Source organism: Pongo abelii, chromosome 2 (genome assembly GCF_028885655.2).
Source record: "Pongo abelii isolate AG06213 chromosome 2, NHGRI_mPonAbe1-v2.0_pri, whole genome shotgun sequence".
Classification (NCBI taxonomy): domain Eukaryota; kingdom Metazoa; phylum Chordata; class Mammalia; order Primates; family Hominidae; genus Pongo; species Pongo abelii.
In genome coordinates this window covers 140389427-140405289 of record NC_085928.1, presented here as the reverse complement: position 1 = coordinate 140405289, position 15863 = coordinate 140389427, and the positions used below count along the sequence as shown (strand labels likewise).

At 37.2% G+C, this 15863-nt stretch overlaps 1 protein-coding gene across 7 annotated transcripts in view; it reads right to left on the bottom strand.

The window, feature by feature from the left end:
- ATP2C1 (ATPase secretory pathway Ca2+ transporting 1) overlaps positions 1-15863 on the bottom strand; it is a 160058-nt gene that overhangs the window by 79199 nt on the left and 64996 nt on the right. For all 7 annotated transcript variants that reach the window (XM_054552579.2, XM_054552580.2, XM_024245404.3 and 4 more), the window contains 3 exons: positions 6466-6576; positions 4853-4969; positions 2273-2362 (listed from right to left, as the gene is read on the bottom strand). In XM_054552579.2, the coding sequence (XP_054408554.1) occupies positions 2273-2362; positions 4853-4969; positions 6466-6576 (318 nt within the window). The remainder of the gene's footprint in view (positions 1-2272; positions 2363-4852; positions 4970-6465; positions 6577-15863) is intronic.

The following is a 15863-nucleotide window of genomic DNA, read 5'->3' as shown; positions in this document are numbered from 1 at the left end:
CTTTCTAGAAAGCTAGTATTCCATTTACTATAACATATTGTTCAGGCTAAAGTGTATGAAGAAAATCCAGCCCCATACAGATACGGTGGAAAAGGGAGGAGCATTTTTTCTTTTTTATTTTTTTTTACGGAGGAGTATTTTTCTTTTTTTTTGAGACAGAGTCTTGCTCTATTGCTCAGGCTGGAGTGCAGGGGCATGATCTCAGCTCACTGCAAGCTCCGCCTCCGGGGTTCACGCCATTCTCCTGCCTCAGCCTCTGGAGTAGCTGGGACTACAGGTGCCCACGCCCAGCTAATTTTTTTTTGTATTTTTAGTAGAGACGGAGTTTCACCGTGTTAGCCAGGATGGTCTCAATCTCCCGACCTCGTGATCCACCCGCCTCGGCCTCCCAAAGTGCTGGGATTACAGGCGTGAGCCACCGTGCCCAGCCTAGGGAGGAGTATTTTAACAGCTTTTTCAGATGATTGTGGATATTCTTCTTAGCTACTACACCAAAACTCAAGTGCTAGTTACTTAAAGGTAATCTGCAATGTAGAATATAAAACTGTATCAATGAACCTTTCATAATCTATTATATCAAAATCCATTGACCTATCTTGCATTTGAACAGATTTTTCAGACTTTGTAACATCACGCATTGGTCAGATTTTGTAACATCACGCATTGGTCTTCTGGGAAATATTGGTTCACTTGGTTATTCAAATATTCCCCAAGATTCCCCAAATCTTCCCCAAGGTTACCACATTTCGTAACAATTTTTTTAAAAAAACACACATTTGTTGAAATCACTACTGATCTAATTGGAATAAAGTCTTAAATTCTGGGATGCTATCCAGCCCATAAGAGTGCATACAAATTTTCCAAAACCCTAATTATTGCTTGAAAACCTGAATTTTACCATTAGCAACAAATTCTGCCAGTTGCCTTTCCTTGGTCTAATTTGCTCATTTAACTCACTTTCAAAAATAAGAATCTGCTGGTTACCCAAGTCCTAACACCCATAGCTTGTCTATGAGTCAGTCTCTCAAGTACAAGGCTAGTTTGCCTCACAATCATCACCCTTCCTTGAGACAACCATTGTATTTCAATATACAAAAGAGTTTCATGCATACTTCCCATTTCATTACATAAATTATTATGAAGGTATGTACTCAAGGGTCCAGATTTAATAAAATTAATTTTTACTGCTTTATCAAGAACATTCTTAAGAAACATGAAAGAAAACAATGACTGTTAACAAAGTTGGGTGCCATTACTTTGAATTGTGGTAAGGCTCTAACAGTTTCACCCGCCATTGCTTTTGTGCCATTAATGCTAAAAGTCTATAATTAAAAGACAAATAATGTTTTAGTATTATTAAAATGGTTGTGACCTCACATACCCCTTGAACAGGTCTCAGGGATTCCTGGGATACTGCAAGCAACAGTTCAAGAGCTGCAACTCTACAGTAATATCTACAGTGTTCTTAAACATAAAGTAAGTGCTTTTACTTGCTACAAATTTTTTATACAACAATGAAACGGAGCAAGAAGGAAAAAGATGAGAAAACAGTTCAATGAAAGCTAGAATAACCTAGCTGGAAAGAATAAAATCATATATAGTAAATGTATGCTGTAAATACAGCATGCACTATAAGGAATATTTTTAATTTCACATGTCAGGCTTTAGTTCACAACTAGTCAAAATATATTCTCAGCTGCAAAGTGAAAGAAATTTAAAATTTAATCAGATAATTATAAAATTTCATATCTGTGAAAATTATCAGATTGTTAAAGAATTTTAATGTGTGCTAATCACAGACTTTTGAACATTACTCAAAATTACTGTAACTATAATAAAAGCAGAATTTGAGCCAGGCACAGTGGCTCACACCTGTAATTTCGATACTTCGGGGAGGTCAAGGTGGGAGGATCACTTGAAGCCAGAAGTTTAAGACCAGCCTGGGCAACATAACAAGATCCTGTCTTTACAAAAAAATTTTTAAATTGCTAGGGGTGTTAGCATACACCTGTAGTCTCAACTACTCAGGATGCTGAGGCAGAAAATAGCTTGAGCCCAGGAGTTTGGGACTGCAGTGAGTCATGATTATACCACTGCACTCTAGCCTGGGCAATAGAACAAGAAACTGTCTCAACAAAAAGAATAAAATAAAAGCAGAATTTGGACACTGAAAAAAATCTGAGAGCATTTCTCAATTTATTTTCCAAAATAAAAACCAATCCCAATTTATACACTTACTCAACAGATTAAAAATATGTAATTTTTTTCTTACCACAGTGATACTGACGGCATCATCAAACTGATGCATTAAAACACTGATGACTGCAGAAGCCAGAAGCAGCATAATAAGGGGATTTTTAAACTGAAAGTAAAAACAAACAGCAATTCAACACAGTTTTGTACATGACAGTTGTCTCAGCAAAGGCTTTAAAAAAAAAAACCATAAGAGCATGACTGGAAAATTACAAAAGTCTATACTCAGTTTATTTTATGTATCTCTTCGATTAACAAAAAAAGTGTTTATACTTAACTACATTTAAAAGCTTTGTAACAGTTCCTTTTCAGAAAAAAAAAAAGAAAATTAAATAGCAATACTTAAAACTAAGAATTAACCAATTCCTTATAGTATACAGCAATTTTTGGTATATTAATTTAAGAAATATAGCTGTTCTGAATTTCTACTGAGGCTAGAAAAAGCAGGAGAAGATGATTTTTAAGCTAAAAATTTAGGCAAAATACTGAATAGAACACTGAGATTCAAACATTTCTCAAGTACATTGGTGTAGATTACAATTCTGTGGTTGACTCACATATCACAGAAAAATTCCCTCCTCTCCACAAAAGAAACTGAAGATTTTCCTCAAGGCTAGCTTTCCTGGTTTCTATCTACCAGAGCAAATTTATGTCAAAGAAACAGGACTATAGCATCAACCTGATCAGAAAGCATTTAAATGACCTCACATCAGAGTCAACCCCAAATTCTTCCAGTTGGACATTCTATTCCTTGAAACTCTGATGTTAGAATCTCTTCCTCTGCTAAAGTGTTACATCACTGTCAAAGTTGCAAAGTAACTAGGCTAAAAACAATCCATCCCACCAGAAAGCCCCAGCCCTTAGATACCATAGCTCTGAGGTTACATGCCACCACCTCCAAAGCCCCTTTATGGTTCCATTCCCTGGAACAAGTCCCAATCCTGCTTCACATCGGAATCCTATAAGAAACTTTTAACAATGTGAATGCCCAGATTCACACCAAATTAATTAAATCAAAATCTTCAGGCATAAGGCCCAGGCTTTAGCATTTTTTAAGCACTCCCCAAGTGATTCTAATGAGGATTTTAAAAAAATAATAAGTTAAACTGCCCTAACAAAATAACACTGCAACTGCAATCTGGTTCGGGGCTGACCAACCACAAACCTGACTAAGTCAGAGTACCTAGGTTTGAATCCAGCTGCTGGCACCTGTGTGTCACCTTAATCTTTTTAAGCTCTAGATTCTTCATCTGGTAAAACAGAACCTTATACCAAAGAACTGTTATAAGGATTAACTAAGAATGTACAATTAAAGCACTGTGTAAACCAAAAAACATTCTTAAAAATGTTAGCTATTAACGTCACACTTTGAGGGCAAGACCCATGATCTTTTTTATTTTCCCCTGAAAAAGCTGTGCCACATTACTAAGCACACCACTTGATGGATGGCAGGCTGCAGAGGAGTAAAGAATCACCCAGTGCTTTATGATTACGATTACTATTTACTGTTATTTGTTTGGTTGTGCTTAACTACATTATAGGCACTATTTAATTCTCACAGGAATCCCAAGGGGCAGGTGCTCTAGCTTTGATAACAGGATCAAGAAAGTAAAACATTAAATCATACTGCCTAGAGATAAGTCAAATCATTACAATTTATAAATCCAGAGTAAACTATGTCAATGCTTTCTGAAGTCTTTGGTAATGTGGGAATGCGGTAAGTAAGAAAATACAAACACACATATAAATAATATTCCGTAAAAATAAGACAGATACACACAAGGTTCATCCAACTTTTAAAATTCCAGTGTTGCTACTTTAGACAAACTCATTCGCAAAATTAAGCCTGGCAAATTTAAGCTCATTAGCAGAAAAGGCACTTTAGAAGAGTTAAATATAGATCTTTTTAGAAAGACTGCAGGTTAAAAGGCACAGACAGTTACTAAAAAGAAATTTTTAGCAAAAAGTATTTGTTTAGCAAACCAACCTAATTACTTCAAAACTAATCATAGTAACCTGTAACTTTTTACATTAACACAATCGTTATCAAGATAAAAACAGCCTAGAATAAGTCTTTCCTAAAATTTAGGATGAAAAAATATAAATAACTATCATCTACTGAGAGCTAACTATCTCCCATAAGGTTATCATCACCATTTTATAAATAAGGCTCAGAGGATAATAAAGATGATACAACTGATAAGAAATGAAGGTGTAATTTGTACCCAGGAAGCCTGAGTTTAACTTACCTAACTTACTTTTTACTAGTTTTCTGAGCTGGCCTTGATTACCTTAAAAAATATTGCCATTCCTATCATTTAAATAGTGTAGGTTTGATATCAGCAAAGGACACTACTGTCAACAGTATTATCTTTGTGTAATATATCCATATGGAAAATGTTGTCTTTAAGATTTACATACTAAAAACACAAGAATTCCAACCTAATAGTAAGCCCCAACAAATGAAAAATTTTAGGTAAAAAACATCTAAAAATTATTTCCTTTCTCCATAAACAGTATCACAAAAGTAAGCAACTACATAACAGAAGTCCATGTGTTAATAAATTACACAGTAGAAGAGGAAGTAAAAGTATCTCACCTGAGAAATATACTTCTTCCACAGTGGCTCATCTTCACTAATATCAAACTCATTCCAGCCATGAAAGGCTCGCCTATGACTAACTTCACATTTGTTTAGACCATTCTGAAGATCGGCCTGTTAGAGTTTATACATGAAAGTTATTGAAAATGTTAGCACAGAAAAGAAAAACACAAAAAAGCACATAATATAATGTATGATCACATTTATAGAAACTACAACAGTCAAAACTAGTCTATTATGAGAGCAACCTATCAGTGGTTGCCTGGGGCCACAAGTGACACATAGAGAGGGAGGGATTAATTACAAAGGGACATGGGGGAGCTTTCTGGAGTGATATAAATGTTCTATCTTAATGGTGGTGGTGATTACATTTGTCAAAATGCAAATCGTACACTTTAAAAAAGTACATTGTATTTTATGTGAATTATATCTCAACAAAATTGATTTTTAAAAAAATGTAAACAAAAAGGCAGAGTTTACCAAACAAACAAAATTTAGGGAGAAAAATAAACACCACAATCAACCACAAGACTTAAAGAAAGCATAACAGTACATTTTAATTAGCTTTTTCCTTTTCATTGTTGTTTAGCTGTTTTCTAAAATTAGTTTCTCCCAAAGAACGTTCAATGGGCCATAAATGCGTTCCTTGTTCTCTGGGCCTATCAAAACCCTGGGGTTGGTATTAATTTATACTCTTGGACTGTGTAATAATTTCATGCTCAAATTTTGTGCTTCCTAAATTACTCAAAAGCAATGAAGTTAAGATGAACTTCTTCTTGGAACAGTTTATGTTCTATAAACACTACCTACATCCTTCAGTTATTCTCTCTCATGATTTAGTATTCTAACTGTTAAAGAATAAAATTATCTGTACCCCCAAAATAGTTGCCCTGACCAAAAGGTTATTATAATAGAGTCCAATAATGGAGCCTTTCAAAACAAACATATTACAAATAAGTGGTTTTAAAGCAGAGTATAAATATAATAACAACAACAAAAAAAAACTAAAAAAGGATACCCATGTTTTTAATGCTATCACTAAGATATGTGACTGTTAAAGGAAAAATAAAAAATATTATCTTTTTCATGTTTTGATAGATAACTACTTTTGAAAACCAGGAAGAGCCTACATAAGCAATTACAGATTATTTGCAATTCTAAAATTGTACTTAGTTTTTACTTTACCTTAGAAAACCCTTATCAAAAAAAGATAAACTCCTACTACTACTTACGTTAATTATTTTCCTAATCCAGCCAATCCTTATACGCACTAATATAGTTCCTAGAAAAGCTATTATGTTCTAGAGCTGCACTGTCCAATCAGGTAGCCACTAAGCCACCTGTAGCTATTTAAATAAATTTAAATTAAATTAAAGTCAGTTTCTCCATCACACTAGCCACATTTCAAGTCATATAGTCATGTTTAATTCTGTCAAGTTTAACCCCATGTCAGGCTCAACAGTCCTGTTCAACTTGTGGCTACTATGCTGAATGGCACAGAACAGAATATTTCTATCACTGAAGAAAATTAAATTAGACAGCACTGTTTTATAGAGTCTAAGTGACTGACTTTACACCATCTAGTCCCTTCCTCCCCACTAACCACTTACTTGGAGAATGCTTGCAACTTCACTGACTGGTAATTCACTTGCTTTTTTTGATGTCAATACAGGAATCATTGTCTCATTTTCACCATTAGGTATTTTTTGAAAACGTGCAACCTAGGAAGTAAAACCAAAGAAAAAATATTTGAATATAGCAAACAAGTGTAATGCAGTCTAGAATAATAAAAATCCAAAAGTTCACAGCAACTAATTTTCCAGTTAGTAAAATATTTCAGACTAATTATGTATCTAGTCCTAATAGGAAAGACAATTTTATACTAACCACATGCTACTTCTCAAGAAATTACATTTCAAAAACTAAGCCATCGGTGCCCAGCTAGAACACAAAATTTTCACATTGAATGAAAAGCACGCTATTTCTCCACCAACATAAGAGTAAAAAGTAAAACAGATGTCCTGTCTAGCAGATCCTGATGATTACAAATAATCATAATCCTCTAAACTCATTATGTTTAACATGCAAGACAAAGTACAGCTAAGCTTTCTCCATTTTAACTACTCCTCTTAGTCAGTCAGCTCATAGCTGATCTACCCAGAAAAGACAACTGGCTACTCTTTCAACGCACCATGACAAGTCAGACTTTAAGAGCTATTCACAAACTAGGAGAAAAACAAGAAGTAAAAGAGACCAGACAAGCAAAGGATGCACAGGTTAGTGAAGGGGAGCTGGGGGGAAGGGTGGGGAAGGCTGTGAACAAGCAGAGTTAGTCATGAGATAGTAGTAATCAGGGTACCTACTTGATGCAGCTTCATAAGTAATTATCTATATCTACAGAAAACTGTTTAACACAATTCTAGAAATAAATCCTCAATACAGACTTGTTTTGAGTCCTAAGCTGAGATTCTTTACAGACAAAAAGCTTTGAGTGAAAACAGAAGGGAGACAAAAGCTGCCCACTATTGAAACTCAAGAGACGAAAACACTTGAATTGCCACACATCCACTCGATTAAAATAATACTGAAACTAAAATTATCATCTTACTGCCAAGATACAAGTTTTTAAGCTTTCAGGTAAGATCTTTTCAACCTTGGATAATTAACGTTTTTAGGATAAAATATTTCCCTAAAACTTTTAAAGCAGTATCTTTAAGCAAATGAAATCAAAGAAGATTCTACTACATTAGAGTGTCATTACAGAGGCCTGCACGCATAAAGGCTTTTTGCATTTACTCCAAAAAATGGTAAATTGCTGAGGAAAAAAAGTCTTCTCTCAGTATGACTGAGTTTCTGGAACAATCAAATTCATGTTTTCTAATCTTATTTATGTAAAAAGTACAGTTGGATGTTTAAATGCTTTAAAACAAAGAGCAGTAGTATTTTTCAACTTTTAATGAGGAGATATTGGTGAATAAATATGAGGAAACTAGAGACAGATTACCTTTCTTTACTGCAAATTACTGAAATTATTTTATAGCATAATATTTTTACATAATTAAGAAATGTAAAAACTTAGAGGAAAGATTAGGAATTTTACAAAAGCCACACACACGTTTTAGAGCCACTGAAATGCCCTTATTTCAAATCTGTAAAACAAACTAGGACGGGGAAAAGACTTCATTGAACCATTCCTAAGTAAAACATTGGAGAAGATTTCCCCCAAAATGATTTAAATCTTAAAACAATGAGAATTGAAATAGATGACATAGTTATTTTATCTTGTGAGATCATAAAGCAAAATCACGAAGAATCAAATATATTTACACTGCCTGCCATGACAAAGAGATCAATAAAATTTCTTATTTCTAAGATCCCCAAACCTCAGCTTCTTCATATATAACCTGGGAATAATATTGCTAAACAGAGATGTTTGAGGATTAAATACACTAACACAGCATTTGACTTACCACTAGTAAGAGCTCAAATGACAGCTATTAATACTTTTCTTCCAACAAGGCCAATACAGACTAAACAAGGTGAGTAAAGTCAGTTCATGATAATTTCCTATTAATGTTTACTTTTCTATCAATAATATATTGGAAATTGCTAACTCTAGTACCCAGTATGCAATATGACAGCCTTACTCATAAAATGTTTCTCAACTAATCCTTTGGTAGTTGGTACATAGATAGGGTCTACATTTGAACACACTTTACATAAAACCCTTCGGGGGCATTCCATGGGCTCAAAGTAGCTGTAAGTCTCCAGAGCAGGAAATGGTATTATTTCATATAATAAACAATAAAACACTAAAGGGGCATGATACTCTCTAAATATATAAAGGGCTGCTTTGAGATGCTCTCCAGCTGCAACCACACCTACACCTCAAGTGTGTTCACAAGTGGAGGAGTACTAAGCAACAGAAAAGCAAGACGGTAAAGTCCATCCCAGAATGCCAGGCCATATTTAACTTTGTCATTCCACATGAGTACTGCATGGAGTAGAAGGTAGCAGAAATTCATTTCAGGAATACAAGGAGATGAAGAGCAATAAGGCATTGTAGGTATTTTAATGAAGAACATGGGAGCTGCCCATTTGGAGAGAATTGTTCCAAGTCTGCCTATCCTGATGGTGGTACCAAGGAGCCAGAGACAGAAAATGGGAACATAAACAGATACAGGGCCCAAGGAAGGAACCAACTCTGGGAGCTCACTGAGGAAACAGAACAGCAATTCCTTTGACAACAGTGAACAAGAGTCTGTCAACTTTGAGCTAGGTGAGATGCTGCTTAAGCTCTGTCTGCAGGTGGAGATGATGACCTGACAGTCTCTGATGATGAATGCAGCCTGTTTCATGATAAGCTAAATGATTTTTACAACTTGAATATACAGCAACTTTGCATGGCGTGTGAACTGGTCTGCTGAGACTCAGATGGTGGCTGTCCCCTGTGGTTGTGTAGCAGTTGCCTGTTTCTCTCCTAGGCAGGCCTAATCAACTCCAGGTGCAGTCATAATAATTTTTACCCAGAGCTGGTTTTCTCAATCCCTCATCTTTCCCCAAGGAATATACTGTTTTCTCTATTTTAAAAAGTTAAAAAGGCCGGGCATGGTGGTTCACGCCTGTAATCCCAGCACTTTGGGAGGCTGAAGCGGGCGGTTCACAAGGTCAGGAGATCGAGACCATCCTGGCTAACACAGTGAACCCCCATCTCTACTAAAAAATACGAAAAATTAGCCAGGCATGGTGGCGGGCACCGGTAGTCGCAGCTACTCAGGAAGCTGAGGCAGGAGAATGGCATGAACCCAGGAGGCAGAGCTTGCAGTGAGCCAAGATCGCACCACTACACTCCAGCCTGGGCGACAGAGCAACTCTGTCTCAAAAAAAAAAAAAAAAAAAAGTTAAAAAAAAAATCTCAAAGATAGTTTTCTTGTAAAATAAATTTAACTTCCAGTTAGTATATGTAGGTTTGTTGTTTTACCTGTTTTCAACCAGATTCACAAAGTACTTATATAGTGTTTATGAACTTTCCATATTCATTTTGAGGACACCAGGTACAAAACTAAAAGCACTGGCCCTGCTTTGGGGTCCCAGAATAGAGGTGAAGGGTAAAAGGATCTGATGTGGCAAGTAGACTCCTGCTACAGACTGACGAGGTGGGTCCTTGAGATTTCCAATGAAATCTGTACATCTGTGTTTATATATCTATTTTCTACCAAGATGGTATAATTCCTACTATGTGTACTTGTTCACTGGTTTCATTGCACACAAGAATACTACTGGGCAACCAAAACCAGGTGCAAATGTGTTAAGATGTTTAATGTGTTTCACATGATAGGAAAACAGTGAAAGAACACATACAAAGATTGCATGCATAAAATACACATGGAGTTGGAAGGTGACGCCCAAGGGCTGAGAGACCTGGTATGTGAGAGTGTGAGTGTGTGTGATAAGGTTCTCATCCCTGCATACATGTGACATTCCTAGCCTTAGTAGAAAAATTTGGCTTAATAGTTTGAGCCTAGTAGGGCAGACACATTTTAAAGGACAAAGCAGTATATTGGTAGTTATTACTGTATAGCAGTTCTAGTTTTGTCTACATATTTATAGAAATGAGGATTAGCCAGAGCAGTTAAAACGATCTGGTTATCCCATATATTAACACATACTGGGTCTTGGATATACTATTTTATTTAATGTTTTAGCATCACCTAGGCTTTCCAGTCCAAGTACTTTTTGAAAACCTTTATCTCCTCATTGGAGTGGTTTTGCTATCCAGTTTTTGTGTTTGTTTTTGTGTTTATTTGCCTCGTTCCATGCCTGAACTTTGTAGACAGATACACATTATTCGAAACTATATCTAGATGCTCAAATTGAGATGGTGGATAGGAGGCAGGACTAGCTTGTATCTCCCATTCTGACGGACAGAGCAACACGTGGACACTCACATCATGAACTTTTGCTACAATACAAGAACTACCACAGGAACATACCAGGAAAGCCAAGAGAATCCACAGACCCTTTGAAGAAATTGGATCACCACTGCAGGTTCTCTGGGAGGCCTAAAAACTATGAGTCTGCTTGCTTTCTCAAGGGGGAGGCTTGTGGTCTGGGGCAAAGTATCCACCCTGGTAACCGGCTGCCTGGAAAAAGACTCGGTGATGTTGGGGAGGCATGATGGGAGTGAGACCAGCCTTTAAGACCACGGGTTGCATGCAAGCAAAGTAAGGTCTGTGACTGCCAGCTTTCCCCCACTTCCCTGATGACCTGTATGACTCAGCAGAGGCAGCCACAATCCCCCTGGGAATATAACTCCATTGGACTGGGAACCACACCCTCACCCCCCCGCCCAATAGCAGCTGCAGCAAGCTCACCCAAGGAGAGGCTGAGACACCCCTATTCCTGCCCCCACCTGGTAGTCTTTCTCTAGCCATCCTGGTAGCCAAAGACAAAGGTCGTAATCTCTTGGGAGCTCTATGGGCCTGCTCACTGCCTGAGAAACCTGAGTACTTGACCAAGTGTCTCTAGGGCAAATGTGCATCCTCCCTATAGCACCACAGCTGATATGCTCTTGAAAGCACCAACTCCCAGCTGGAGGACAACCAACACAAAACCAGCACACTAAACAAAAACACAACCAAGGACCCTCACAGAGTCTACTTCACTCCCCAGCTACCTCCACCAGAGCAGGTGCTGGTATCCACAGCTGCAAGGCCTGAAAACGGATCACATCACAGGACTCTTTACAGACACCGCCAGTACTAACCTGGCACCTGGTAGCTGGACTGGGTGGCTAGAACCAGAACAGCAAAAACAATCACTACAGTTTGGCACTCAGGAAGCCCCATTCCTAGGGGAAAGGGGAGAACACCGCATCAAGGGAGAACCCCATGGGACAAAAGAATCTGAAAAGCAGCCCTCGAATCCCAGATCTTCCCTCTGACATAGTCTACCCAAATGAGAAGGAACCAGAAAAACAACTCTGGTAATATGACAAAACAAGGTTCTTTACCACCACCAAAAGATCATACCAGCTCACCAGCAATGGATCCGAACAAAGACGAAATCTCTGAATTGCCAGAAAAAGAATTTAGAAGGTCAATTATTAAGCTAATCAAAGGAGGCACCACAGAAAGCTGAAGTCCAACTTAAAGAAATCAAAAACATGATACGGGATATAAAAGGAAAATTCTTCAGTGAAATATATAGCATAAATAAAAAACAACCACAACTTCTGGAAATCAAGGACACACTTAGAAAAATGCCAAACGCACTGGGAAGTCTCAGCAATAGAATCGAGCAAGCAGAAGAAAGAACTTCAGAGACAGAAGACAAGGCTTTCAAATTAACCCAATCCGTCAAGATAAAGAAAAATTACTTTAAAAAAATAAACAAAGCATCCGCGAAGGTTGGGTCTATGTTAAACATCCAAAGCTAAAAATAATAGGTGTTCCCGGGGAAGAAAAGAAATCTAAAAGTTTGGAAAACATATTTCAGGAAATAATCAAGGAAAACTTCCCCAGTCTTGCTAGAGATCTAGACATCCAAATCTCAAGAAGCTCAAAAATACCTGGGAAATTCATCACAAAAAGATGGCCTAGGCACATAGTCATCATTACCTAAAGTCAAGATGAAAGAAAGAATCTTAAGAGCTGTGGGGCAAAAGTATCAGGTAACCTATAAAGAAAAACCTATCAGATTAACAGTGTATCTTTCAGCAGAAACCCTACAAACTAGAAGGGACTGGGGTCCTATATTTAGCCTCCTTCAACAAAACAATTATCAGCAAGAATTTTGTATCCAGCAAAACTAAGCTTCATAAATGAAGGAGAGATAAAGTCTTTATCAGACAAACAAATGCTGGGAGAATTTGCCACTACCAAACCAGCACCACAAGTTCTAAATCTTGAAACAAAACCTCAAAATATACCAAAATGGAAACTCCTTAGAGCATATATCTCACAGGGCCTATATAACAATGATGCAATGAAAAAAAAAAAAAAAAAAAAACCTGAGGGATTAAGGCAACAACTAGCATGATGAAAACAACAGTACCTCACATCTAAATACTAACATTGAATATAAATGGCCTAAATACTCCACTTAAAAGATACAGAATGGAAGAATGGATAAAAATCCACAAACCAAGGATCTGCTGTCATCAAGAGACTCACTTAACACAGAAGGACTCCCATAAGATAAAGGGATGGAAAAAGATATTCCATGAAAATGGAAACCAAAAGCAAGCAAAAGTAGTTATCCTTTTTTTTTTTGAGACAAGAGTCTCACTTCCTCACACAGGTTAGAGTGCAGTTTGCAATCTAGACTCCCTGCAACCTTCACCTCCTGGGTTCAGCTATTCTCCCGCCTCAGCCTCCCAAGTAGCTGGGATTACAGGCGCCCGCCACCACACCTGGCTAATTTTTGTATTTTAGTAGAGACGTGGTTTCACCATGTTGGCAAGGCTAGTCTTGAACTCCTGACCTCAAGCAATCCACCCACCTATGCCTCCCAAAGTGCTGGGATTACAGGCATGAGCCACCACGTCCGGCCTAGAAGTAGTTATTCTTATATCAGACAAACTAGACTTCAAAGCAACAACAATTAAAAAAGGACAAAGAAGGCCAGGTGTCGTGGCTCACGCCTGTAACCCCAGCACTTTGGAAGGCCAACGCAGGTGGATCATGAGGTCAGGAGTTCGAGACCAGCATGGTGAAAACTCGTCTCTACTAAAAATACAAAAAATTAGCCAGGCATGGTGGTGTGTGCCTGTAATCCCAGCTACTCAGGAGGCTGAGGCAGGAGAATTGCTTGAACCCGGGAGGCAGAGGTTGCAGTGTGCCGAGGTCGCACCACTGCACTCCAGCCTGAGTGACAGAGTGAGACTCTGTCTCCAAAAAAAAAAAAAAAGAAAGACAAAGATGGATATTATATAATGATAAAAGGACTAGTACAACAGGAAAATGTCACAATCCTAAATATATATGCACCTAACACTGGAGCTCCCAAATTTATAAAACAATTACTACTATGCCTAAGATATGAGACAGATGGCAACACAATAATAGTGAGGGAACTTCAATAACCCACTGACAACACTAGACAGGTCACCAAGACAGAAAGTCAAGAAAGAAACAATGGACTTAAGACTATACCCTACAACAAATAGACTTAACAGATATTTACAGAACATTCTACCCAACAATTGCAGAATATACATTCTTTTCACCAGCAGATGGAACATTCTCCAAGACAAATCATATGATACGCCACTAAACAAGACTCAATAAATTTAAGAAAACTGAAATTATATGAAGTATCCTCTCTGACCACAGTGGAATAAAACTGGAAATTAACTCCAAGAGGAACCCTCAAAACTACATAAATACATAGATATTAAATAATCTTCTCTTGAATGATGACTTCAAGTCAATAATGAAACCAAAATGGAAATTTTTAAATTCTATGAACTGAGGGGTAACAGTGACACAACTTATCAAAACCTCTGAGACAGAGCAAAAACAGTGCTAAGAGGAAAGGTCATAGCATTAAATGCCTACATCAAAAAGTCTGAAAGAGCACAGACAATCTAAGGTCACACCTCAAGGAACCAGAGAACAAGAACAAACCAAACCTAAGCCCAGCAGAAGAAAATAAGTAACAAAGATCAGAGCAGAACTAAATGAAATTGAAACAAAAAATTACAAAAAATAAATGAAACAAAAAGCTGGTTCTTTAAAAAAAAAAAAAAAAAAATCAATGCACCATTAGCAACATTAACCAAGAAGAGACAAGATCCAAATAAGCTCAATTAGAAATGAAACGGCAGATATTACAACTGATACCACAGAAATAGAAAAGATCATTCAAGGCTACTATGAACACCTTTACATGCACAAACTAGAAAATCTAGAGAAGATAGTTAATTTCCTGGAAATATACAACCCTCCTAGATTAAATCAGGAAGAAACAGAAACTCTGAACAGACCAATAACAAGTGGTGAGACTGAAACAGGAATGAAAAAATTGCCAACAAAAAAAAAGTCCAGTACCAGATGGATTTACAGCTGAATTATTTCAGATATTCAAAGAATTTGATACTACTGTTACTGAAACTATTCCTAAAGATAAAGAGGGAATCCTCCCTAAATCATTCTATGAAGCCAGTATAACCCTAACACCAAAACCAGGGAAGAATATAACAAAAAAAGAAAATTACAGACCAATATCTTTAATAAACATAGATGCAAAACTTCCCAACAAAATACTAGCTAACTGAATCCAACAGCCTATCAAAAAGGTAATACATCATGATCAAGTGGGTTTCATACCAGGGAAATTTACTGACCCTTGTGATGCAAGGATGATTCAACATATAAAAAATGTATTAATATACCACATTAACAGAATCAAAGATAAAAATCACATGATCATCTCAATAGATGCAGAAAAAGCATCTGACAAAAATCAATGCCCTTTCATTATAAAAAGTCTCTACAAACTAGGAATAAAAAGAAAGTAACATAATAAAGACTGTATATGAAAAGTCCACAGCCAACATTATATTCAATAGCAAAAAACGGAAACTTCTCCTGAAAGATCAGGAACAAAGCAACGATGCCCACTCTCACTACTTCAGTTCAGCATAGTACTGGAAATCCTAGCCAAAGCAATTAAGCAATAAATTAAATGCTTAATAAAATAAAAAAAATTCATCCAAATCAGAAAGGAAGTAGTAAAATTGTCCCTTTTGGGCCAGGCACAGTGGCTCATGCATATAATCCCAGCACTTTGGGAAGCCGAGGTGGGCGGATCACTTGAGGTCAGGAGCTCAAGACCAGCCTAGCCAACATGGTGAAACTTCATCTCTACTAAAAATACAAAAGTTAGCCAGGTGTGGTGGCAGGCACCTATAATCCCAGCTACTTGGGAGGCTGAGGCAGGAGAATCACTTGAACCTGGGAGGCGGTGGTTGCACTGACCCAAGATTGTGCCCCTGCACTCCAGC